A 27,266-nucleotide genomic window follows, 5' to 3' on the forward strand; every position below is an offset into this window, starting at 1 on the left:
CTGCTTTGGGATAATTGGGTAGTTGTGCCAAAAAAAGGGCAGGGACACTTTAGTGATCTCCACCGTACCCACCCAGGCATTGTATGATGAAAGCGATAGCCAGATCCCATGTGTGGTGGCCCAGTATCGATACAGACTTAGAGTCCCATGTGCACAAATATAATACATGTTCCCAGTTAAGCAATGGCACCCAGGGAGGCGCCACTAAGTTTATGATCTTGGCCCTCCAAACCTTGGTCTAGGGTTCATGTCGACTATGCAGGCCCATTCTTGGGAAAAATGTTTTTAGTGGTTGCAGATGCGTAGTCCAAAGTGGATTGAATGTGTGATAATGTTGGCAAACACGGCCGCTGCCACCATTGAAAGCCTACGGGCCATGTTTGCCACGCACAGCCTGCCTGATATCCTTGTAAGTGACAATGGGCCATACTTTACCAGTGCCGAATTCAAGGGGAAGAGTGTTATGTATGTAAACCTGTAATTACTATGTCTAACCACCAGAGGGCTTATCCCCTGGAGTCCCAAGGGATCCCACACAATCCCTTGGGAGCACCTGTATATAAGGAGGCCTCACAAACTGGAGGGGCATTCTGAGATCTATAATAAAGAACTATGGTCACACTTTGAGTTTGCAGTATCGAGTCTGACTCTTTATTCAAGACATAACAGAAATAATGATGGCAAAGCAAGAGATCCAGCAATTTTAAGAATTTAAGAATGTGTCTGCCGATGTGTGCAGACATCAGCAGACATAAATTGACCAAGTGAGAACATCTGATCTATGTTTTCTATTTTAAGTATTGGATTGGACAATGAAGTTCCTCCAGGAGTCATGAATGAGATAGAATGGTAATTAATGGGATGCCCCATTTGTAATGCAAATAGAAACAGGAAAATTACACTACCAAATTTTCCTAGCTTTCCAGTGAAAGTCAGGAAGTGTAGTTATGGATAGTAAATTGATAGCTTTCTCTTTGAGACATTTGTGTCCTTGCCTATGTACCTTTTAAGAAAGCTGCAATGATAGTCTGGCCATTACCCAAGACATCGGAATCATGCAGTGGGAGATGAGCAAAGATCTCAGAAGACTAGAATCTTTTGAGATAACCTGAATGCCCGAGAATGGCTTGCATCGGATGGCATGAAATTGAAATGAGTGTGCAAATATGATGTCTTACGTATGAAGCAATTACCATCCAGAAATGCATGGTGAATTTGCACTGAAGAACAGGTCTCAGACATGCTCAGTTACTTGACAGCAGCAAGATATGAAATGGTTAATGTGGCTCAGAAGAGAGAGACAACTTTGAAAGCATACTCTATCGATAAACTGTCTAATTAATGAAACAATCAGGATAGATTAAACACACTAGGACCTGTTAGAGGGATTGAAAATGAAGGGAAGAGTTATAGAATTTGGATTGGAACAATTGAAGGTGAGAGACATACATTTAGCAAGAATTATCCACAAGATGGATATGAGTAAAAGTGAAATCTCAGAATCTTTTAAGTCCATGACTTGTTGATTAGATGTTAAACTGTAAGACTGAATTTAACTGTGACTGTAATAATTGCGTTTTGTAGGTAACAGAGCGTGGAAAAAGCCAGTCGAATCCTATGTGCCCAACATTGCCCTAGCCATTTTCTCGGCGCACTGACCTGAAGCGCGCCGACTTTGCGCGCTGGAAAGAGCGCCAGAAAAAAGGGACCCCATTCTGGGCTCTCTTCGGAGTCCCTGGAGGCGTGGCATGGGGTACAGACTGAAGGGGGGGGGGGGGTGGCGGGTGGGGAGCAACAGGCCAGGGCAGAAAGCACTGCCAGCACCTGCGTGCATGCTCAGCGAGGGCTGCGCGCATGCTCCTGCCCTCCCAGCGCATCCTGTGGGCTATGAGCAGGACCCGATGCTCGCAGCCCCTATCCCCGGCCGCGTGGCCTCCCGCACCGGCCAGCCGAGGTCGGACTTCGGTTCTATTTTTATTTAGTGGTTGTGTACGCTTGAGAGTTTTGATTTGGGGGGGGAGGGGGGGAAAAAGAGGGGAGGGGAAAAGAGGAGAGTTGTGGGGGCGGGAGAAGAGAGCAGAGTTTTGGGGGTGGGGGAAGAGGAGGAGAGTTTTTTTTTGGGGGGGGGGGGGGGGGTGTTTGGTGGTGTCTCCTGCAACTACCATGCTTTCTAGGTCTAACAGGACCTGTCCCATAGATATTGAAATTGACAGCATAGGGGACGACTCAAATCAGTGGGATATTGGGCTTAATATATCAGTACACAGTTAGGCTCATATTATTTCACATACATTAGTAGTTCTCCAACTTGTAATGATCGTATATTTGATATATGTACCCCGTGTAGCAAGACTTTGATGCATGAGCCAATTGTGTACTCATGTCTGTGACTAACCAGCACTACAAAAAAAATAATTAATTGAAAACACCGAAAGAGAAGATCCAAAGCAAAGTGGAGGAGACCCCAGGCAAGGTAAGATCAGGAAAGATAGAAGAAACAGAAGATATCCCAGGCAGGACAGAATTGGAACACCGGAACAGAAATTTGAATTTGAGCAAGGGGTCGGAGGTTGCTTCTCCCTCTCAAAGAAATGGACTGCAAGAAAGGAGGAAATCTTCATTTCTGAATCTCCCTAACTAACGCCCAACTGGAGAAAGTCAGTAGCCAATTGTAGGAAGTCAATAAGGATATTTCCTTCTCAAAGTATGGAATTGTAAGAAATCATGAATCTGAAGAAATTTCAAATTATAAAAGAAATAATGATTTTATAAAAGTACTTATGCCTGCTCAGCAGACAGAGCTACAGTCAGGACACAGAAAAACAGGCCTTCACAGCATAGCTATGTCGATAAGGGATTTTAGTAAGGAGCCTTAAAGATAAACTTGCTGTCTGAGGAAGAATAAAACATTTAGAACAGATAAGGAAAAAGGAAAAAGCTGATCTCAGGAGGATGGGAGGGGGCTGTCAGAGGTACTCACTCCCCTGTAATTGGACCATGGAATGGGTAAAAATGATTGACACCAGGTATCCACCAACCCATCAAAATAAGGTACATAAACAGGCGACAGAGAAACAAGCAGACTGAGGAGTTTCCTCAAGGTGGATCTCACACTGGCTTCGACCCAATATCTTGGTCAAGCTCAAACCTCTGAAGTGGAGCCCCCCACCCCCCATGCTGGCTTGACACCTCCACCAGCTCAGGATCGGTTCAGAAACCACCGTTCTGCTTCAATGTCCGTTCGCTCCGATCCGGGGCTGTATGTCTGCTACATCTATCTTAATCATGTGTTGTATCTGATTATGCTTATAACTGCTGCTCTTTAATAAAAATGAATTACAACTCCTAAGACTCTTTGGGTAATCTGGATGTGACCTGTGATCTTGCAACTGTGGGAGTAACTTCACCACACAGACTACAGTGGTTCAAAGAGGTACCAAACCACCATCTTCGAGAGCAATTAGGGATGGACAATAAATGCTGGCCTTGCCAGTGATGCCCACATCCAAGGAATGAATAAAGAAGGTAGACAATTGTAGACATTTTGTTAGCATACTTGATTCAATCTCAAGAGAAAACATGTTTAGTGAATTAACAGCAAGTTGTCTGGCAAAAGTTAAATTTGCTAATTACTCCGATCACTAGAAAATTCAGTAAAATCAAAGAAGTTGAGGTTTTTTTTTTAAATCCTAACTGCTCATTTTAAATTATGGTGAATTTTCCAAAAACTGAATACTTTAATGGCTTCATAGCTTGAACAGTAATCTGAAAATAAAATCAACACCATTATAAAAAGCTATTTTTCTAGATTTTAATTTTTCATTTTGTGAAGAGATATCAATTTAATCTAGCAAGACAGAGACGCAGGATATTATTTGAAAGTTGGGTTTGTTTAGAATTTGAAGAGTTTTGTTTTCAGCTAACCTGAAACTTACTTGCCTGCATTACTTGCCATTGTCTTTGGTCCCCGCTATGAACTGCGTTCTCTAGTCACTGACTCCATCCCTCTCCCCAGCATTTATCTGAGGCTAAACCAGACTTTGCTCAACCTAGGCATATTTGACCCGGAATTGAGCTTCCTGCCACATATCCGTGGCAGAACTAAAACCACCAATTTCCACCTCCGTAACATTGCCCACCTCCATCCCTGCCTCAGCTCTTCTGTTGCTGAAACCCTCATCCATGCCTTTGTTACCTCTACTTGACTACTCCAACGTACTCCTGGCTGGCCTCCCACATTTTACACTACATAAACTTGGTCATCCAAAACTTGGCAGCCCCTGTCCTAATTCGCACCAAGTCATGATCACCCATCACCCCTGCGCTACATTGGCTCCCGGTTAAGCAATGCCTCTGTCAAAATTCTCATCCTTGTTTACAAATCCCTCCATGGCCTTGTACCCCCATCCCCATCTCGAATCTATTTCAGCCTCAAAACCAGAGATGTCTGCACTCCTCAAATTCTGCCCTCGAGTATATTCAATTATAACTGCTCAACCATTGGTGGCCTTGCTTTCAGCTGCCGAGACCCCAAAGCTCTGGAACTCCCTCCCTAAACCTTTCCGCCTCTCTACCTTTCTTTCCTCCTTTAAGACGCTCCTTAAAACCTACCTCTTGGACCAAGCTTTTGGTCATCTACCATAATTTCTTCTTGTTTGGCTCGGTGTCAAATTTATCTGATTTGTCTTATAACACTGCTGTGAAGCGCCTTGGGACGTTTTACTATGTTAAAGGCACTATATAAATAAAAGTTGTTCTTGCTGCATATTATGTTCTACTAAGTCGAACCTACAGGAGTCAGAATCATGGTCGTGATGTAAATTGCATCAAAAGCTGCACTCTTCTAGCACTTTTTCTTCAATGTACTAAATACTGATGGGGCCTCTACATTTTTATTAAGCCATTAACTATCAAAAATGCTGTTTTTATTTACCACATCCATCTTTTAGGGTTGTAGAAAGTTTCGTAAAACAGAATTATAATGTTGCTGCCACATAAAAAGTGGCAACCACAAAAAAAGTGAAATTCTGAAACACTTCACACCATGGGTTATCATTTCCAGAAAATGTTTTTCATATTTTTCATATTTGTACAACATAATTTACAAGGTGTCAGAAAATTCTGCACAGAAAAAACATTAGCAGCAATAGATTTTCGTGTTGGGCTGTGGAGGTAAAAACATGAATTGTTCAAAAAACAGCTGAATGTTGGAATAGGGAGTCTGTAGGTTAATTCTGGAGAGAAAAGCCAGAACGGGATGAGATAAATTGTCTTCCTGATTCCCATCGATCTGGCGATCTTGTGTTGTGATTTATAGTTAGTACAAATGTAATATAACTTACAACACTGTCACCAATGGTTAGCCCACTTGCACAACAACAAAAAAAAAAATCACATCTATAACTCAAAATGCAATCCAAATATAAAAACACATTTGTGTAATACTGCATTAAGATCTTGGTCGTCTTTACTCTTGCATGTCCTTTTGTACCATATATTGAATTTATTTCTGATCCTTTAAATATTTCTACTCAAATTATCCATTAGTGGATCTTTCTGGTCTTTTCCCTTCAATTACTAATCTTACAAACAAAAAAATTATTTGCAGCCCTCTTATTAGTATCTACAATTGACACTTCTATGGACTCTCTTCAAAAGCTAATTTGAACGATCCTCAATTGAATTCCAAAAGACCTTCTCAGTCTCAATATTAGCACATATTGTTAAAACAAAACAGCAGTCATTTTTAAAGTTATGGGATTATACCTGGAATCACTATTTCTAGTACAGATGGGAAAGGTGGAATGCAGCCAATGCAAAATAGCTCTGTCAGTCTTAACAAATCTACTCATAGGTCATGGGGTGGGGGTTGGGAGAGAGAGTGAACAGGAACTAAACTGGCCTCTCGCCAAAGCGTATGAAGGCAAAGAATTGACAGCATCTGTTTTTCATCCACAGGACAGACGATAAGGCCCATAAGAGAGAATTAAAGGGTTGAGGAAGCTAAAATAATAACTGCAATTTGCTGACATATGTATTACCAATACTAAAAATATAGAACAATTTACTTATAAACACTGGTATATGCATTTTGGGATTGAAAAGAAAGTAATAGTCCTGTGAGCTTGGTGGTAGTCACTACATTTAACAAAACAAAATGACTGATGTTTGACCAACAAATTCATATTTTTTCTAAATTTATTTTCTCTTCATTTCAACTCAGGGCTGCAATTGAGGTGATGGGCCAACTAGAATGCCTGTTGAAGCATTTTACATTAGAATAGAGATGTATGGGTGGAATTTTCACGTTGGAGAGAGTGCTGGTTTGCGGGTGGGTCGGCGGTTCAAAGCACAGAAATTAACAGGGCACCGGGAACCGTCATAGAAACAGAAAATAGGTACAGGAGTAGGTCATTCAGCCCTTCGAACTTGCACCACTATTCAATATCATGGCTGATCATGCAACTTCAGTACACTAATCCTGCTTTCTCTCCATACCCCTTGATCCCTTTAGCCATAAGGGCCACATCTAACTCCCTTTTGAATATATCGAACGAACTGGCCTCAACAATTTCTGTGGTAGAGAATTCCACAGGTTCACAATTCTGAGTGAAGAAGTTTCCCCTCGGTCCTAAATGGCTTACCCCTTATCCTTAGACTGTGACCCCTGGTTCTGGACTTCGCCAACATTTTTCCTGCATCTAACCTGTCTAATCTCGTCAGAATTTTATATGTTTCTATGAGATCCCCTCTCATTCTTCTAAATTCCAGTGAAGGTAAGCCTAGTCGATCTAGTCTTTCTTCATAGGTCAGTCCTGCCATCCCGGGAATCAGTCTGGTGTACCTTCGCTGCACTCCCTCAATAGCAAAAATGTCCTTCCTCAGATAAGGAGACCAAAACTGTACATAATATTCAAGATGTGGCCTCACCAAGGCCCTGTACAACTGTAGCAAGACCTCCCTGCTCCTATACTCAAATCCTCTCGCTATGGAAGGCCAACATGCCATTTGCTGTCTTCACCACCTGCTGTACCTGCATGCCTACTTTCAATGACTGATGTACCATGATTCCCAGGTGTCCTTGTACCTTCCCTTTTCCAAATCTGTCACCATTCAGTTAATATTCTGCCTTGCTGTTTTTGTCACCAAGGTGGATATCCTCACATTTATCTACATTATACTGCATCTGCCATGCATTTGCCCACTCACCTAACCTGTCCAAGTCACCCTGCAGCCTCTTAGCATCCTCTTCACAGCTCACAATGCCACCCAGCTTAGTGTCATCTGCAAACTTGGAGATATTACATTCAATTCCTTCATTTAAATCATTAATGTATATTGTAAATAGCTGGGGTCCCAGCACTGAACATTGGCGGTACCCCACTAGTCACTGCCTGCCATTCTGAAAAGGACCAGTTTCTTCTTACTCTTTGTTTCCTGCCTGCCAAACAGTTCTCTATCCACGTCAATACATTACCCCCAATACCATGTGCTTTAATTTTTCACATTAATCTCTCGTGTGGAACCTTGTCAAAAGCCTTTTGAAAGTCCAAGTACACCACATCCACTGGTTCTCCCTTGTCCACTCTACTAGTAACATCCTCAAAAAATTCCAGAGGATTTGTCAAGCATGATTTCCCTTTCATAAATCCATGCTGACTTGGACCGATCCTGTCACTGCTTTCCAAATGCGCTGCTATTACATCTTTAATAATTGATTCCAACATTTTCCCCACTACCGATGTCAGGCTAACCGGTCTATAATTACCTGTTTTCTCTCTCCCTCCTTTTTTTAAAAAAGGTGGTGTTACATTAGCTACCCTCCAGTCCATAGAAACTGATCCAGAGTCTTTGGAATGTTGGAAAATGACCACCAATGCATCCACTATTTCTTGGGCCACTTCCTTAAGTACTCTGGAATGCAGACGATCATGCCCTGGGGATTTATCGGCCTTCAATCCCATCAACTTCCCTAACACAATTTCCTGACTAATAAGGATTTCCTTCGCGCTAGACCCTCGGTCCCCTAGTATTTCCAGGTGGTTATTTGTGTCTTCTTTGGTGAAGACAGAACCAAAGTATTTGTTCAATTGGTCTGCCATTTCTTTGTTCCCCATTATAAATTCAGCTGATTCTGACTGCAAGGGATCTACATTTGTCTTCACTAATCTTTTTCTCTTCACATATCTATAGAAGCTTTTGCAGTCAGTTTTTAATGTTCCCTGCAAGCTTACTCTCATACTCTCTTTTCCCCCTCCGAATTGAACCGTTTGTCCTCCTCTGCTGAATTCTAAATTTCTCCCAGTCCTCAGGTTGGCTGCTTTTTCTGGCCAATTTATGTGCCCCTTCCTTAGATTTAACACTATCCCTAATTTCCCTTCTTAGCCACGGTTGAGCCACCTTCCCCGTTTTATTTTTACGACAGACAGGAATGTACAATTATTGAAGTTCATCCATGTAATCTTTAAATGTCTGCCATTGCCTATCCACTGTCAACCCCTTTAAGTATCATTTGCCAGTTTATCCTAGCCAATTCACGTCTCATACCATTGAAGTTACCCAAGTTCAGGACCCTAGTCTCTGAATTAACTGTGTCACTCTCCATCTTAATAAAGAATACCACCATATTATGGTCACTCTTCCCCAAGCAGCCTCACACAAGATTGCTAATCAATCCCCTCTCATTACACAACACCTAGTCTAGGATGGGCAGCTCTCTAGTTGGTTCCTCGACATATTGGACTCGAAAACTATCCCTTATACACTCCAGGATATCATCCTCCACCATATTGCTACCAGTTTGGTGAGCCCAATCTATATGTATATTAAAGTCACCCATGATAACTGCTGTACCTTTATTGCACACATCCCTAATTTCCTGTTTGATGCCATCCCCAACCTCACTACTACTGTTTGGTGGTCTGTACACAACTCCCACTAGTGTTTGCTGCCCTTTGGTGTTCTGCAGCTCTACCCATACAGATTCCACATCATCCAAGCTAATGTCCTTCCGTACTATTGCATTAATCTCCTCTTTAACCAGCAACGCTATCCCACCTCCTTTTCCTTTGTCTATCCTTCCTGAATATTGAATACCCCTGGATGTTGAGTTCCCAGCCTTGGTCACCCTGGAGCCATGTCTCCGTAATCCCAATTACATCATATCTGTTAACAGCTATCTGCACAGTTAATTCATCGACCTTATTACGAATGCTCCTCACATTGAGACACAAAGCCTTCAGGCTTGTTTTTTTTTTTAAAAACACTCTGTCCTTTTAGAATTATGTTGTAATGTGGCCCTTTTTGATTTTTGCCTTTGATTTCTCTGCCCTCCACTCTTCCTTATCTCCTTTCTACCTTTTGTTTTTGCCCCCATTTTACTTCCCTGTGTCTCCCTGCATAGATTCCCATCCCCCTGCCATATTAGTTTAAATCCTCCCCAACAGCACTAACAAACACTCCGCCTAGGACATCGGTTCCGGTCCTGCCCAGGTGTAGACAGTCTGGTTTGTACTGGTCCCACCTGCCTCAGAACCGGTTCCAATGTCCCAGGAATTTGAATCGCTCCCTCTTGCACCATTCCTCAAGCCACGTATTCATCTCATCTATCCTGCTATTTCTACTCTGACTAGCATATGACACTGGTAGCAATGCTGAGGTCCTACTTTTTAATTTAACTCCTAAATTCAGCTTGTAGGACCTTCATTCCATTTTTTACCTATTGTTGCACCACGACAACTGGCTGTTCATCCTCCCCCTCCAGAATGCCCTGCAGCCGCTCCGAGACATCCTCGACCCTTGCACTAGGGAGCCAACATACCATCCTGGAGTCTCGATTGCGGCCGCAGAAACGCTTGTCTACTCCCCTTACAATAGAATCCCCTACCATTATAGCTCTCCCGCTCTTTTTCCTGCCCCTCTGTGCAGCAGAGCCGTCCACGGTGCCATGAACTTGGCTGCTGCTGCCTTCCCCGATGAGCCATCTCCCCCATCATTATCCAAAGTGGTATATCTGTTTTGGAGGGAGATGACCGCAGGGGACCCCTGCACTACCTTCCCAGTCATGCTCTGCCTGATGGTCACCCATTCCCTATCTGCCTTTGTAACCTTTATCTTCAGTGTGACCAACTCACTAAATGTGCTATTCACGACATCCTCAGCATCGCGGATGCTCCAGAGTGAATCCATGCGCAGCTCCAGTGCTGCAATGCGGTCCGACAGGAGCTGCAGCTGGATACACTTCCCACACAAGTAGTAGTCAGTGTCCCTGATTTCCCACATAGCACAGGAGGAGCATGACAAGGGCCTGGGCTCTCCTGCCATGACTTAATCCTTAAATTAACTTAATTTGACAACAATGGCAAAGGTCTCCTACTGATAAGAAAAAGAGAAGAAAAAATACTCACCAATCCACCAGCCAATCACCTGCTTGGCTGCGACGTCACACTTCGATTTCTTTACTTCTTTGTTCTACCTTCGGCCTCGATCTCCCGCTCTTGCTGTGGTCTCTGGTCCTCGCTCCTTTTATCCTTGCTGCTGGTCCCGCTCTTGCTGTGATCTCGAGCCTTGGGTCCCCGGTGCTGGTCCCGCTCGCGCTGTGATCTCGGGTCAGCGCTCCTTTTATTCCCGCCGCTGATCCCGCTCTCGCTGTCATCCCATCAACTTTTGCCTTTCACGGGGTTCGTTCACCTCGCCTAAGGAGGCAGAAGCTCAGTGGCCATTGTGCAAGTTCATTAAGTGACAGCTGGAAATAAGCAGAAATACTCACACCTAACACCTGCTTTCTTGCCTAAGGGAAAGGCTCTAGCTGATACCATCTTATGCAGAGATTTAGTTTTCAGGAGTTTGACAGTGATTTCTGCAACCTCTGAAGCCACTCCCACCACCTTACAAGTCACTCAGTACATTGGAGGATTGTGCATCTGATCTCTACTTTACCAGCCATCTGTTAGATCAGCATGGGTGCCGTTTATGCTATCTCACCTTAGACCTCAGAATCGGACCAAGATGAGTACCTGCCACAGCAGCAGTCACACCAGCAGCCTTCGCCTCACTGACCTGAAGCTCCACAGGCGGGATCAGCACAGGGGTGTACCATGCCAGAGGCGATATCCCCAACACAGGCTATACAGGCAGAGGATGAGCTTCCTCAACATGATTGAGCAGGAGTGCCAAAGGAGACACAGGCTAGATCATGACAGACATTTGCAGCTTGCTGGAACAAGACCTGCTGCCCAGAGGATCTGGTGGACGTGTCTTACCAGTGGCTGTCAAAGTCACCCCCACCCTCAACTTCTTCAGCTAAGGTTCCTTCCAAGGATCTGTAGCAGACATGTGAAGGATCTCGTAGTCGGCCGCATTTTGAGGAAAGATATCAGCCTCGACTTGGGCGTTCATCGCCCCACTGATGTGCAGCAAGGGTGAGGCAAGGGGTTTCATTCACAAACACTCCAGGATGATGTGAGGGTGCCTTGATGGCCATTTGTGCAATCGAAGACACTCTGCACCTGTGGAAAGCCAGCCAGAGCCGCAAAGCCGAGCGCCCACTCAGTAACACTGGCTTCATCAGTGGCAAAGTTTACGTAATTGGCTGACTTGTGAAACATGGCGTCGGTCACTTGGGTGATGCATCAGTGGGCGGCCGACACCTCATTGGCTGCTGACATCAAGTCACCATGAGTGACTTGTATGCCATGTGACTGTGATAGGTTGCTGGGAGGTCCCCCTCTCCATATCCCACTGCCAGCTCTACAACTCTGGTGATGTGCAGTGCCTCCTCCTCTGCTGGAGTAGAGGTGATGTAAATTGAAGGGCCTCCTCTAGTTTGTTGCCTCTCCCTGCTCTGGGCTCTCTTTTCCTGCAAGGAGTGAAAGAAGAAAACCTTAGAGTGATGATGAGTGCAAGGAATGGATGAGCTACATCTCTAGAGGGAGAAGGAGGAAGTGGCATGTCATTGCCAAATGTACTCCTTCTGTGGCGTTACTTGCTACATTAGGATGAGGGCGAGCATCAGTGGTGGTTAGTCAGATGGGGATGTGAATAGGTGCACAGACAGTAAAGGTGGATAAACCTTGCAAGGTAGGTCGGTGTGAGGATTGACATGCAGGAGTAGGCTTGGGAAGGCAGAGTGATGGGATTGGGTGACACACTCATCACTGAATGTGGCATTGCACTCACTTTTCCTGATCTCATAAGATCATTACATTTTTTCTGGCACTGGATCCAGGACCGCCTTACTACATCTCTGCTGTGACCTCCTCCACAATCTCCAGCTATACCCTCTTGGTCTCACTGAAAGATCTCTTGTGCCCATCCCCAGGGAACTGGAGTCCCTGCGGGTTCGAACTCTCTGGAGCAGGACTTCCAGGGAGGAGTCAGAGAATCTGGGCGCAGTCTTGTGCCGCTGGACTGCATGCTTCCCTCAAGCTCAGATGGAAAAGCTTTAGTTTCTGAACAACTACACGTCTGTCAATGAGCTCTGATCCTCCTCAAGCAACCTGCAAGTGATGTGTGGAAGGTCCCTTTAAATTGCTGAGCTCAAGGCAAGTAATCAATGTCATCAGACCCATTTAATTGGCCGGGAAACCTGCAGGCCTAACTCAATTGATCTAATTCAGTTCAAGACAAGGTGGTGGACACCTGCGCAGACCCCCGCACTCAACTCACCTCACAGGTTAAAAATTCCGGCCTGTGTCAAACCAGTGTGTATATTAATTTATCCATTTTCGAGTTATTATTTGACCTTTAAAGCCATTAAAACATGATTGCAGCAAAATTTGCAATTGCAAATGGCTTGTATTCCATCAAGCATTCCCAGATGCATTTTCACTATGCTCCTTTCAACACATGGATAGAAAAGACCATTTTCATCTTGTAAGTCTTACAATGAGACAGCGCACTAAAGAATTTCTGGCTAGAAACCAATGAATTCCACACAACTATCAAAATACAATATACATTTTAGATTTCAATCCCCAATGTTACAAAAGCAGTACTACAACATGTGTCAACACGAGCTGTTGATTTTCAAATTAATGATTGCAAACTATAAATTTATTTTTAAAAACTTATTCTAAGTAGTGATGTAATCAATCACACAGCGAAACTCTGAAGCTTCATTCATTCATGGGGCATTAAAAAATATGAAATTTAGGGTTTCAGATTATTTTGGCACAAACCTTTTTCTTCTATTGCTATCATGATTTTTTACAGCCAGTCACTATTTTATTAAATCTGGAGCCTTGAAGGATCACATTCTGCCTTTACACATTGATGTTCAAAAAGCTAACACTGAGCCCTGTAGCAGTAAAAGAAATGAGCAAACCTTACTTCTGGTAGAAGGCTCGCAGGTTTAGTCAAAATCCCTCCCACATACACAACATTGGGCAATGTAGGTCGAGGAAACTCGAGTGCTACATCCGTGCACAGCATCCATAAGCTGGAACCCTGTATTAAATCATACATGGAGCGTTCAGGCTCAATTTTGTACTTCAGCATTATTCGCTCGTATTTTGGCAAGAACAGAAAATTCACACCAAAGCGCGACACTAAGTACACTGCAGTATTTGCAATTCGTTGAAATAAATTCATGTTGTCTGTAAGGAGCGAGTTGAACTCTGGTACATAGGCTAGCGGTGTTGGAGCACCAACTTCTGCTGGGTACCAGAGACCAGTGGAAAAGACTGCATACTTCACTCCCAGAAGGTGTGCTATCACAAAGCCACACATTTCATTGGGGTCCACCAAAAGCAAGTCAAACTTTTCTTCTTTGAGCTGAGCAATGAAACCCTGGCTGCCAACCATGATGTCACAGTTTTTGGAGTAATGCTCCAGAATGTCAAAGAGCTCTAGTGCTGTTAGTCTTCCTGAGAAAATGTTCCTCATCTTGGACTGCAAAAATTCATCTGCTGTTGTGCTATTGAAGAAGCCAGGATACCGCAGCAGTCTAAAGTAATCTGACGAAGGGATGTCTCTACCTTCTGATACTGCGAATACCGTCTCATGTCCATGCTCGTGTAAAGCCTTAGCTAGGGTCTTGAAAATGTAGAGATGGCTTTCAAACATAATCGGCGGCACAACCACAATTTTGGCAGCCTTCGATATTTCCACAAAGCACCAAAGTAGCGTGAGGATTTGGAAGTACAACTTCATGGCTGAAAATACAACAAAAGCAATATCAACAATTGCATCCACAGTTATGTTCTTACAGAATATTTAATAACCATACAAAAATCTATAATGCTATAGAGATGGACATGAAGTTTAAAATATAACCAGAAAAGGCTCTAATCTGCCAATGTATACATAACTTGTATGTATCTTCCAAATTTCTTTAATTTGATATGGTACAAAACAGAAGTGCTTCACAGCCAACACATTACCTCTGAAGTGGAGTCACTGTTGTGCCAACAAATAGAGCAGCCAATTTGTGCACAGCGAGGTCCCACAAACAGCATATTCGATAAATCATCAGTTAATTTGTTTTTGTCATGCGAGTTGAGGGAGGAATGTTGACCAGAACACATGACAATATTATATAAGGCCCTGGTAAGACCATACCTGGAATATTGTGTATAGTTTTGGTCTCCTTAGCTAAGGAAGGATATACAGATTCTTGCCATAGATGGAGTGCAACAAAGGTTCACCAGACTGATTCCTGGGATGGGGGATTGTCCAATGAGGAGAGACTGAGCAGACTAGGCCTATATTCCATGGGGTTTAGAAGAATAAGTGGTGATCGCATTGAAACATACAAAATCCTTACAGGGCTTGACAGGGTAGTCTAGAACCAGGGGTCATAGTCTCAGAATAAGGGGTCGGACATTTAGGACTGAGATGAGGAGAAACTTCTTCATTCAAAGAGGATGGTGAATCTTCGGAATTCTTTACTCCAGGAGGGCTGTGGAGGCTCAGTCTTTGGGTATTCAAAAGATCGATAGATTTTTGAATACTAAGGGAATCATGAGATATGGGGACAGTTCAGGAAAGTGGAGTTCAGGTGGAAGATTCGCCATGATCTTATTGAATGGCAGAGCAGGTTTGAGGGGCCGAATGGCCTACTTCTGCTCCATGTTATGTTCTTATGTTCTTGTAACACCCCTGCTCTTCAATTGGTGGATCTTTGAAGTCTACCTTAACTGTTACTGCAGGCAGACAGGACCTCGATTTAGAACCTCATTTGAATGACAGCATCTCCAACAATGCAGTATGCTTAGGTACTGTAGATTAGTCAACCTAGATTATGTTCTCAAATGAGACATGATCCCACATCAAAGACAAGAGTGCTACCAACTGAATCAAGCTCATTAAGTTAATCAACTGCTTTTACAATACCACACTTCTGCCATGTTATTTCTAATCAAAAGGACATTTTTGCAGAGTATTTCTTTACATTGACACTAGTTACTAGCATAATTTAGAAACAAAAAAATACTTAGCCACTCGTGTGCCCAAATATTTTCAGTCTTGTCTGTGTAAATAACCTTCTGTAAGTGCTAATACTCCCTGGTAGCCCCGATTCTAACCTCTTAGGAACAATAACATCTATCCATAGGAGAATAGCACACTTAAAAAATAGTACACAGCAAGATGATAGTAATCCAACAAACAGAAATCCAATGACCTCAGAGACCCAGTGGAGATTTCTTGTGGACTCCGAGAATTATTCCTAGGAGATCATTTTGACAAATCTATTGTTTAGGTTCATGTGAGCACATTATGGGACTAAACAGCTATTTCCAGCTTTCACATTTTCTTTTCATCACTATTGAACTCATAATTGTTGACTCAGCTATCCAATCTCAAGGACACTCAGGAAAACATCAGTGACCGACGATCCTATTTTTAAGATTTCACAAATGTACCGAGGATATATATAAGAAAGAAGCAAACAGAGAAAGAGGGAGACGTATTCTCCAACTTACCATGGGTAATGCCACAGGAGATCAACTAGTAACGATCAATCTTCCGTTGGTGTGCACTTCCTGCCGGCACATTGTCATATTTTTTGTGTTAACTTAATTCATTATAAATTCCTATGTTTTGTAACTCTGGCCATTGAATTCCTACACTTCTTTCAAAATGTATCACAACATTTTCAGATGTTATTTTTTTCCCTCTATAACTGAAATTTCTAACCCAAAATAAGAGATTAAAAATGGAAAAAAAATCAAGAAGTGTAGATTTCACAATAACAATGACACTTATCCACTGAATTGTCTTGTATCTTGCACTCAAAATTTTCACTTGAAGACCTCAGCCTCTCCCAAAAGTCTCGGTTTGGAGTTGATTTTTTTAAAACTTGAATTATAAGGGTAAACAGAGCTTCTTTGAGAGAAACAGATAAGAGCATTGGGCAGAAAGGATGAGAGGGGAGAGGGAAAGAGAGACAGCAACATGTGCAACAGAGAGTAAACAGCGAGTGAGGAACAGAGACAGTGTGCAGGTGAAGCAGAGAATTGTGGTCATAGAGGGAAGTAAAAGAAAGATTGAGAGGGAGAGAGATTGTGTGTATGAAAAATGCAAGAGCACAGAGGGAGAGCATGCACAGAGCGCTGAAGCACACAAAGGGTGGTGGTGGAAAATGCAGAGGATGAAACCACCTTCCACACCAATGCTTCAGAAATGTCTTCCCCTTTTCCTCAGCTGAGGATTCCCCTCCACCGTGGTTGATGGGGCCCTCAAATGTGTTCATTTCATTTCCTGTACTTCCACCCTCAACCCATCCTCTCCCTCTCAGAACCATGATTAGCCTCCCCCCTTCCCCTTGTTCTCACCTTTCACGCTACCAGCCGATACATTCAACAGATTCCGCCACATCCCCAGAGCAATGCCGTTAAACACATCTTGCCCTCCCTTTTCAGCTCTCCGAAGGGGCCACTCCCTCCATAGCATTCTGATTCACTCATCATTCCCAACAACTGCTCTCCATCCTCTGGCATCTTCCATGTAAATACAGGAGATGCAACACTTGCCCTTTTACCTCCTCCCTTCCAATTGTCTAGGGCCTCAACCACTCTTGCCAATTGAAATAGCGCTTCACTTGTATTTCTTTCAATTTGTTACTCCCTGTGTGGTCTTCTCTACATTGGGGAAACCAAATACAGATTGGGTGATTGCTTTGCTGAACATCTGTTCAGTCCGCAAAAGTGATCTTGAACTTTCAGTCGCTTAACACTTTAATTCTCCATTCTACTCTGCCTACTCAGTCCTTGGCCTCCTATATTATTCCAATGAAGCTCAATGCAAGCTCGAGGAACAGAACTTCACCTTTCTACAAGGCACTTTGCAGTCTTCCAACCTGAACAATGAGTTCAACAACTTTATATTTAAACCACCGCTCTCATCTTCTTTCCGACAACAGGTACGGGTAATGAAGGATGGCTGCACCAGAGCCACTGGGAATAAAGGAGATATGGACTGGTACTTGGGGTGGGATTCCCCTGTTGATACATGGTTGGCGGGTTGGTCCGCACCAGAGTATATCTGCCTTTCTTTCACCACATTCCCAGACTATGACAACCCTTTCTGTTGTGTATCTGTAAAGCATGCACTCCCATGTTCCACCACCAGGGAGTGCATCTGCTGAAGTCCCAAGGGATCCCAACATCCCTTGGGAGCACTGTATATAAACCGGCCCCTAAGGCCAGTTACAGACTCTGGAGTGTCGTAATAAAGACTGAGGACACTGTTACTTTAACCTCCCTGTGTGCAGTCTCATCTGTGTTAGGAACACAATAACTAGTGACGAGTATACGAATCAAACGCAAAGATGCAGCAAACTGTGGGCATCCGAGAGAGGTTCTCGGAGGGTGAGGACTGGGAAACCTATGTCGAACAGCTAGACCAGTACTTTGTAGCCAATGAGCTGGACGGAGAAGGAAGCGCTGCAAAAAGGAGAGCGATCCTCCTCATGGTCTGCGGGGCACCTACAGCCTCATGAACAATCTTCCGGCTCTGGTGAAACCCACAGATAAGTCGTATGAGGAGCTGTATACACTGGTTCACGAGCATCTTAACCTGAAGAAGAGCGTGCTGATGGCGAGATATCAGTTTTACACGTGCCAGCGATCTGAAGGTCAGGAAGTGGCGAGCTACATCGCCAAGCTAAGGCAACTTGCAGGACAATGTGAGTTTGACGGCTACCTGGAGCAGATGCTCAGACTTTTTTGTACTGGGCATTGGCCACAAGACCATCCTACAAAAACATTTGACTGTAGAGACACCGACCCTCACTACCATTGCGATAGAACATAAGAACATAAGAATTAGGAACAGGAGTAGGCCATCTAGCCCCTCGAGCCTGCTCCGCCATTCAAAAAGATCATGGCTGATCTGGCCATGGACTCAACTCCACTTACCCGCCCGCTCCCCATGACCCTTAATTCCCTTATTGGTTAAAAATCTATCCATCTGTGATGTGAATACATTCAATGAGCTAGCCTCAACTGCTTCCTTGGGCAGAGAATTCCACAGATTCACAACCCTCTGGGAGAAGAAATTCCTTCTCAACTCGGTTTTAAATTGGCTCCCCCGTATTTTGAGGCTGTGCCCCCTAGTTCTAGTCTTCCCAACCAGTGGAAACAACCTCTCTGCCTCTATCTTGTCTATCCCTTTCATGATTTTAAATGTTTCTATAAGATCACCCCTCATCCTTCTGAACTCCAACGAGTAAAGACCCAGTCTACTCAATCTATCATCATAAGGTAACCCCCTCATCTCCGGAATCAGCCTAGTGAATCGTCTCTATACCCCCTCCAAAGCTAGTATATCCTTCCTTAAGTAAGGTGACCAAAACTGCACGCAGTACTCCAGGTGCGGCCTCACCAATATCCTATACAGTTGCAGCAGGACCTCCCTGCTTTTGTACTCCATCCCTCTCGCAATGAAGGCCAACATTCCATTCGCCTTCCTGATTACCTGCTGCACCTGCAAACTAACTTTTTGGGATTCATGCACAAGGACCTCCAGGTCCCTCTGCACCGCAGCATGTTGTAATTTCTCCCCATTCAAATAATATTCCTTTTTACTGTTTTTTTATTCCAAGGTGGATGACCTCACATTTTCCGACATTGTATTCCATCTGCCAAACCTTAGCCCATTCGCTTAACCTATCTAAATCTCTTTGCAGCCTCGCTATGTCCTCTACACAACCCGCTTTCCCACTAATCTTTGTGTCATCTGCAAATTTTGTTGCACTACACTCGGTCCCCTCTTCCAGGTCATTTATGTATATTATAAACAGTTGTGGTCCCAGCACCGATCCCTGTGGCACACCACTAACCACCGATTTCCAACCTGAAAAGGACCCATTTATCCTGACTCTCTGCTTTCTGTTAGCCAGCCAATTCTCGATCCATGCTAATACATTTCCTCTGACTCCGCGTACCTTTATTTTCTGCAATAACCTTTTGTGTGGCACCTTATCGAATGCCTTTTGGAAATCTAAATACACCACATCCATTGGTACACCTCTATCCACCAAGCTCGTTATATCCTGAAAGAATTCCAGTGAATTAGTTAAACATGATTTCCCCTTCATGAATCCATGTTGCGTCTGCTTGATTACACTATTCCTATCTAGATGTCCCACTATTTCTTCCTTAATGATAACTTCAAGCATTTTCCCCACTACAGATGTTAAACTAACCAGCCTATAGTTACCTGCCTTTTGTCTGCCCCCTTTTTTAAACAGAGGCGTTACATTAGCTGCTTTCCAATCCGCTGGTACCTCCCCAGAGTCCAGAGAATTTTGGTAGATTATAAAGAATGCATCTGTTATAACTTCCGCCATCTCTTTTAATACCCTGGGATGCATTTCATCAGGACCAGGGGACTTGTCTACCTTGAGTCCCATTAGCCTGTCCAGCACTACCGCCCTAGTGATAGCGATTGTCTCAAGGTCCTCCCTTCCCACATTCCCGTGACCAGCAATTTTTGGCATGGATTTTGTGTCTTCCACTGTGAAGACCGAAGCAAAATAATTGTTTAAGGTCTCAGCCATTTCCACATTTCCCATTACTAAATCCCCCTTCTCATCTTCTAAAGGACCAACATTTACTTCAGTCACGCTCTTCCGTTTTATATATCGGTAAAAGCTTTTACTATGTTATGTTTTGCGCAAGTTTACTTTTGTAATCTATCTTTCCTTTCTTAATTGCTTTCTTAGGCATTCTTTGCTGTCGTTTAAAATATTCCCAATCTTCTAGCTTCCCACTAACCTTGGCTACCTTATACACATTGGTCATTATGTCCATCAGTGATAACACCAAACAAATTTCAGCACACAAGTGCGAGCAATGTTCATACATTATCTGGAACTGTGCTTGCGAGCAGAAATATACAGGGCAGAAACCACGAGTCTGCAACTGCCAGCACGCCTCAGGTGACCCAGATGACGGAGTCCCCAACAAAGGATGAATGCAAGGCAATTCACACCTTGTTGGCGTTGTGGAGGCTTCCATTCAGCCTATTCATGCGCTTCAAAGGGTATGTTTACAAGAGCTGTAGAAGAATGGGGCACCTCCAACGAGCTTGCAGCTCTGCAAAACCTGCTAACCACCAAGGGGCAGAGGAAGATCGGTTCATGGTAAATCAAAGCAATTTTGAGCCTCAGAGGAGGCAGATGCTGAAGTACACGGGGTGCACATATTTCCGACGAAATGTCCACCTATAATGCTAAATGTAAAATTGAATAGCTTACCCGTAGCCAGGGAACTGGACACTGGCGCTAGCCAATCCATCATGAGTAAAAAGATGTTTGAGAGATTGTGGTGCAACAAGGCACTCAGACCAGCCGTGAGCCCCATCTACACGAAACTGAGAACGTACACCGAAGAGCTCATCACTGTCCTGGGCAGCGCCATGGTCAAGGTCACCTACGAGGGCAAGGTGCACGAACTGCCACTCTGGATTGTCCGGGGCGATGGTCCCACACTGCTTGGAAGGAGCTGGCTTGGCAAAATCTGCTGGAACTGGGATGACATCTGAGCGCTATCACATGTCGATGAGGCCTCATGTACCCAGGTTCTGAACAAATTTCCTTCCCCATTTGAGCTAGGCATTGGAAACTTTCCGGGGCGAAGGTGCGGATCCACTTGGTCCCAGAGGCACAACCCATTCACCACAAGGCGCGAGAGGTACATCACATGATGAGAGAGCGTGTGGAAATCGAGCTGGACAGGCTGCAACGCGAGGGCATCATCTCCCCAGTGGAAGTCAGCAAGTGGGCCAGCCCGATTGTTCCAGTACTCAAAAGTGATGGCACAGTCAGTGTTGCGGCGATTATAAATAACTATTAATCGTTTCTCGCTACAGGACCAATACCCGCTATCTAAGGCGGATGACCTATTTGCGACGCAAGACGTTCACCAAGGTCAACCTGACTTCGGCCTACATGACGCAGGAGCTGGAGGAGTCTTCGAAGGGCCTCACCTGCATCAACATGCACAAGGGACTGTTCATCTACAACTGATGCTCGTTTGGAATTCGGTCGGCTGCAGCGATCTTCCAGAGAAACATGGAGAGCCTACTCAAGTCAGTACCATGCACGGTGGTTTTCCAGGACGATATATTGGTCACGGGTCAGGACACCGTCGAGCACCTACAAAACCTGGAGGAGGTCCTCCAGCGACTGGATGCGGCTGAATAGGTCAAAATGAGCTTTCATGGCAACTGAAGTGGAGTTTTTGGGGAGAAAGATCGCGACGAACGGCATTCAACCCACAGACGCCAAGACAGAGGCGATCAGGAACGCGCCCAGGCCACAGAACGTCACGGAGCTGCGGTGGTTCCTGGGACTCAACTATTTTGGTAACTTCCTACCGGGGTTAAGCACCCTCTTAGAGCCCCTACATGTGTTACCCAGTTCTCACCTTTATGCAGTATGGGGGAAAAAAAACAAGTAATTGCTTTTGAGAAAGCCAGAAACATTTTATGCTCCAACAAGCTGCTATGATTGTATAACCCGTGTAAAAGACTTGTGCTAGCACGTCGTCTTATGGAGTCGGGTGTGTATTACAAGCAGCTAACGTTGCGGGGAAGTTGCAACCTGTCGCCTCAGCCTCCAGGAGCTTGTCTAAGGCCGAGCGGGTCTGCAGCATGATTAAGAGGCATTAGCGTGTGTGTTCGGGGTAAAGAAAATGCATCAGTACCTGTTTGGCCTCAAATTTGAGCTTGAAACCGATCACAAGCCCCTCACATCCCCGTTCGCTGAAAACAAGGGGATAAATAGTAATGCCTTAGCCTGCATACAATGGTGGGCACTCACGCTCTCCGCGTATAACTATACCATCCGCCACAGGCCAGGCACCGAGAACTGTGTGGATTCTCAGTCGGCTACCATTTCCCACCACGGGGGTAGAAATGGCGCAGGCTGCAAACTTGTTGATGGTGCCGCAGCCCGCAGACTTGATGGTCATGGAAGCGTTTGAAAATGATACATCACCTGCACGGCCCGCCAGATTAGGACTTGGACCAGCCAAGATCCTCTGCTGTCCCTAGTTTAAAAAAAACTCTCCTGGATGTGAGCTGGGCCTGCATCCCCGTTGAAATGCAAGAGCCAATCAAGCCGTTCCAGCGGCGAAAGGACGAGCTGTCCATTCAGGCAGACTGCCTGTTGTGGGGTAACCGCATAGTGCTACCCAAAAAGGGCAGGGAGACGTCCATCTCGGATCTCCACAGCACACACCCAGGCATAGTAATGATGAAAGCGATAGCCAGATCTCACGTGTGATGGCCCGGTATCGACTGACTTAGATGGAATTGCCTTACACAGGACTCTGTGCTCAGTTGAGCAACGCGCCCAGAGAGGCACCACTAAGTTTGTGGTCCTGGCCCTCCAGTTCATGCTCGAGGATCTATGTCGACCATGCGGGCCCGTTACTCGGTAAAATGTTCCTGGTGGTGGTGGATGCTTTTTCAAAATGGACTGAATGTTAAATAATGTCGGGAAGCACCGCCAACACCACCATTGAAAGACTGAGGGCGATGTTTGCCACCCATGGCCTGCCTGACATACTGGTCAGTGACAACGGGCCATGTTTCACCAGTGCCGAATTTAAAGAATTCATGACCCGCAATGGGATCAAACATGTCACCTCGGCCCCCTTTAAACCAGCCTCCAATGGGCAGGCACAGCGGGCAGTACAAACAATCAAACAGAGCCTTAAATGAGTCACGGAAGGCTCACTCCAAACCCGCCTGTCCCGAGTACTGCTCAGCTACCGCACGAGACCCCACTTGCTCACAGGGGTGCCCCCGGCTGAGCTACTCACGAAAAGGACACTTAAAACCAGACTCTCGCTGGTTCACCCCAACCTGCATAATCAGGTAGAGAGCAGGCAGCAGCAACAAAATGTAAACGATGGTCGCGCCACTGTGTCATGGGAAATTGATCTGAATGACCCTGTGTATGTGCTAAACTATGGACATGGTCCCAAGTGGATCGCGGGCACAGTGATAGCTAAAGAAGGGAGTAGGGTGTTTGTGGTCAAACTGGACAATGGACAAATTTGCAGAAAGCACCTGGACCAAACGAGGCTGCAGTTCACAGACTGCCCTGAACAACCCACAACAGACACCACCTTTTGAGAGCCCACAACACACACTCAAAGGATCAATGATACCACTCCGGACCAGGAAATTTATCCCATCTCGCCCATCAGTCCAGCAAGGCCAGGCTCCCCCAGCAGCCCTGCAGGGCCAACAACACACCAGAACAGACATTTATACTGAGGCGGTCCACCAGGGAAAGAAAAGCTCCTGACCGCCTCACCTTATAGTTTTCACTTTGACTTTTGTGTTGGGGGAGGGGGGCAGTGGGGAAGGAAAGTGATGTTTTATATCTGTAAAGCATGCACTCCCATGTTCCACCACCAAGGAGCGCATCCCCTGAAGTCCCAAGGGATCCCAGCATCCCTTGGGAGCACTGTATATAAGCCGGCCCCCCCTAAGGCCTGTTCCTCACAATGGAGTGTCTTAAGAAAGACTGAGGTCACTATTACTTTAACCTCCCTGTGTGCAGTCTCATGTGTAAGGAACATAATACTTTCCACTTTGCCAGATTTCCCATGCTTCCCCCTCACTATGTTACTACTATTTATACCTCCTCTAGACCCATCTTTTGTTTCTTTACATGTTCCATTATCATCCCTTCTGCCTTGCACCTTAATCCCTTTAATGACTTCTGCCCTTCATCCTGTCACAGAACTTTTCCTGCTTCTCTGGCTCTATACATCTTGGAAGATCTTCCAGTTCTATTGAAAGTCATAGACCTGAAAGTTACACTGTTGTTTCTCTATACGGATGCTGCACAACTTGCTGAGTGTTTCTAGCATTTTTATATACATTTGTAATTTTTCTTTTACGGTTCTGTTCTCAATTTCTCTTTTCCTTATGGTTTAATTCTTTTTGGGGGGGGGGGGGGGGGTGGTGTTCATTTGCAGTTTCTCCTATTGTTCCTATGTTTAAACTTCATGTTTACAGTAGTTTCATTCTCCATTTACATGGCTCTCTTACATTTATTTTCTCACTTTTATTTCCAATTTCCCTACCTCCCATCTCCAAAGAGGTTGCATAGTTTCTCACTCACCGATCTGCAGGCTCTCCTTTCACTTTGAATTTTGTGTTGGGGAGGGGGGGGCAGTGCAGAAAAAGTGTACAGTAATTCTGCATTGATGCTGCAGCAATTGGTCTCAGAATTATGGCTGCAATATAAAAATGCGTCTTCTTAGCTGTTGGTCTTCTCAAATCCTGATGAGCTCACCTTCAGGTTGCAGTTGATTTTGCTAAGAAAAAGGGTGTGGGGGGTCAGTGCCACTACCATGGATTTTAGCACATGAACAGTGTGGAACTCCAATTTTCTTACCCCGGGGATTGCTGTGCATCTATAATTAAACGCTTGTTTAGGGAATGCAGGTATAAGTGTTTGTACAGTCTAAACAATCAAATTAACTCCAGGTAGGTTTAAAAAGCACTCAGGAGGTCCAAAACATCGCTGGGCATTTTTAAAGCTGATTTAACACTGCAATCGGACAGTGGGTGACCGTATCCTCCAGGAGAATTTCTCAAACCTTTCCTTCTAGATTCAGGGACTCCAGATTTATACTGCAAATTTGGCACTGCTGCTAGAAGTTCTAATATTAATACACCCTAAACTGTTTACCATTACGTTAAATCTAAGAGTGATTATTTAATTTACAAGCAGTACTGATAGCTTTATGGTCTTTCACTACAGCTGTATAAATTCTCTTGGCTTATTAATTTTGACTGCAAGAGCTCCCTGCACATGTAAAGAAGTACAAGATCAATGAAAAAAAAAGTTAGATTTGAGTAAATATGAGTAAAATCATATCTACAATCTTGCTTTTAAAACAAAGGATAATGTAGAGAACTGGTCATAACTATGTAGAGAGACTCTGCTGGGTGAGAGATTCAATTTTACTAATCTGCACAACTACTTCATGCTGCTGTGTCTGAACATTTCATCAGCTGCAAATGAGCAAAATAACCATTCGGCACGCAACATTACAAACCTGGATAAGGGCTGTAATGCTTGCAAGTTCTTTCCATCAGTCCACTGGAGGCATAGTGTCAACAACTTGCATTTATCATAGAAAAATGCCCCAAGGCACTTCAGAGGCACAAGGAAAAAAATTAATGCTGAGGTAAAGGAGGAGAGATTAGGAGGAGTCAAAGGAGGTTTTAAGAAGGGCCTTAAAAAGGAGAGGGAGGGAGAGAGAGATAGATATTCATTAGTGTTATATATGTGGACTTGTATTTACTCGGTACAGCCACAAGAGGGCTCATTCCCCAGAGTCCCTAGGGATCCCATAATCCCTTGGGAGCACAGGTATTTAAGAAGGCTTCACAGGTTGGAGAGGCACTCTGGAGACCTGCAATAAAAGAAGATGGTCACACTTTACTTTGAGCTCAGTCTGACTCTTTCTCCATACACTACAACTGGCGACAAGATACAGATAGCGAACCTAAAGATGCAGAGAACAGTGGGCATCCTGGAGAAATTTTCGGAGGGAGATGATTGGGAAACTTTTGTAGAGCGACTCGACCAATACTTCGTGTCCAATGAGCTAGATGGGGAAGAGAGCGCTGCCAAACGAAGGGCGATCCTCCTCACCGTCAGTGAGGCACCAACGTATGGCCTCATGAAGAATCTGCTCACTCCAGCGAAACCCACAGAGAAATCGTATGACGATTTGTGCACACTGGTCAGAGCATTTGAACCCGAAGGAAAATGTTCTGAGGGCAAAATATCAATTCGACACTGAAAAGATCTGAAGGCCAGGAAGTGGCGAGTTATGTCACAGAGCTGAGACGCCTTGCAGGATATTGCAAATTTGAAGGACATTTTGAGCAGATGCTCAGAGACTTTTTCATACTTGGCCACGAAACCATACTTCGTAAACTTTTAACTGTAGAGACCCCAACCTTGAGCAAGGCCATAGCAATAGCCCAGGCGTTCATTACCACCAGTGGCAATACGAAGCAGATCTCTCTGCACACAAATGCTGCTACAAGTACTGTGAACAAAGTGGTGATGTCTTCAAATCCTAGCGTACAGGGCAGGTCACACATCCGCAGATGTCTGAGTCCACCATCAAGGGTCATGAATGCAAGGCCATTAACACCTTGTTAGTGATGCAGGGGTGATCATCGTTTCCATTCATGCCGATTCAAAGGATACGTTTGCAAGTGCTGCGGAACAATGGGACACCTCCAACAAGTGTGCAGGCGAGCTGCTAAGCCTGTTAAAACTGCAAACCACCAGGTTGCAGAGGAGGATCACAACGAAGCAGAGCCTCAGATAGAGGAGGCAGAGGAACATGGGGTACAAACATTCACCACGAATTGTCCGCCGATAATGCTGAAAGTTGAACTAAATGGACTCCCGGTGTCAATGGAGCTGGACACGGGCGCAAGCCAGTCCATCATGGGCAAAAAGACTTTCGAAAGGTTGTGGTACAACAAGGCCTCAAGGCCAGTCTTAACTCCAATTCGCACAAAACTAAGAAATTACACAAAAGAACTGATTCCTGTAATTGGCAGTGCTACCATAAAGGTCTCCTACGATGGAGCGGTGCACAAGCTACCACTCTGGGTGGTACCGGGCGATGGTCCTAAGCTGCTCAGCAGGAGCTGGCTGGGAAAGATACGCTGAAACTGGGACGACATCCAAGCACTAACGCCCGCTAATGGCACTTCGTGTGCCCAGGTCGAAAACAAATTTCCTTCGCTGTTCAAACCAAGCA

At 44.7% G+C, this 27,266-nt stretch overlaps 1 protein-coding gene across 2 annotated transcripts in view; it reads right to left on the reverse strand.

The window, feature by feature from the left end:
- ugt8 (UDP glycosyltransferase 8) overlaps nt 1–27,266 on the reverse strand; it is a 144,552-nt gene that overhangs the window by 65,547 nt on the left and 51,739 nt on the right. For both annotated transcript variants that reach the window (XM_070864080.1, XM_070864089.1), the window contains exon 2: nt 13,330–14,153. In XM_070864080.1, coding sequence (XP_070720181.1) covers nt 13,330–14,151 — 822 coding nt within the window. In that variant the 5' untranslated portion in view covers nt 14,152–14,153. The remainder of the gene's footprint in view (nt 1–13,329; nt 14,154–27,266) is intronic.

Source organism: Pristiophorus japonicus, chromosome 2 (assembly GCF_044704955.1).
Source record: "Pristiophorus japonicus isolate sPriJap1 chromosome 2, sPriJap1.hap1, whole genome shotgun sequence".
In the NCBI taxonomy this organism is placed as follows: Eukaryota; Metazoa; Chordata; class Chondrichthyes; family Pristiophoridae; genus Pristiophorus; species Pristiophorus japonicus.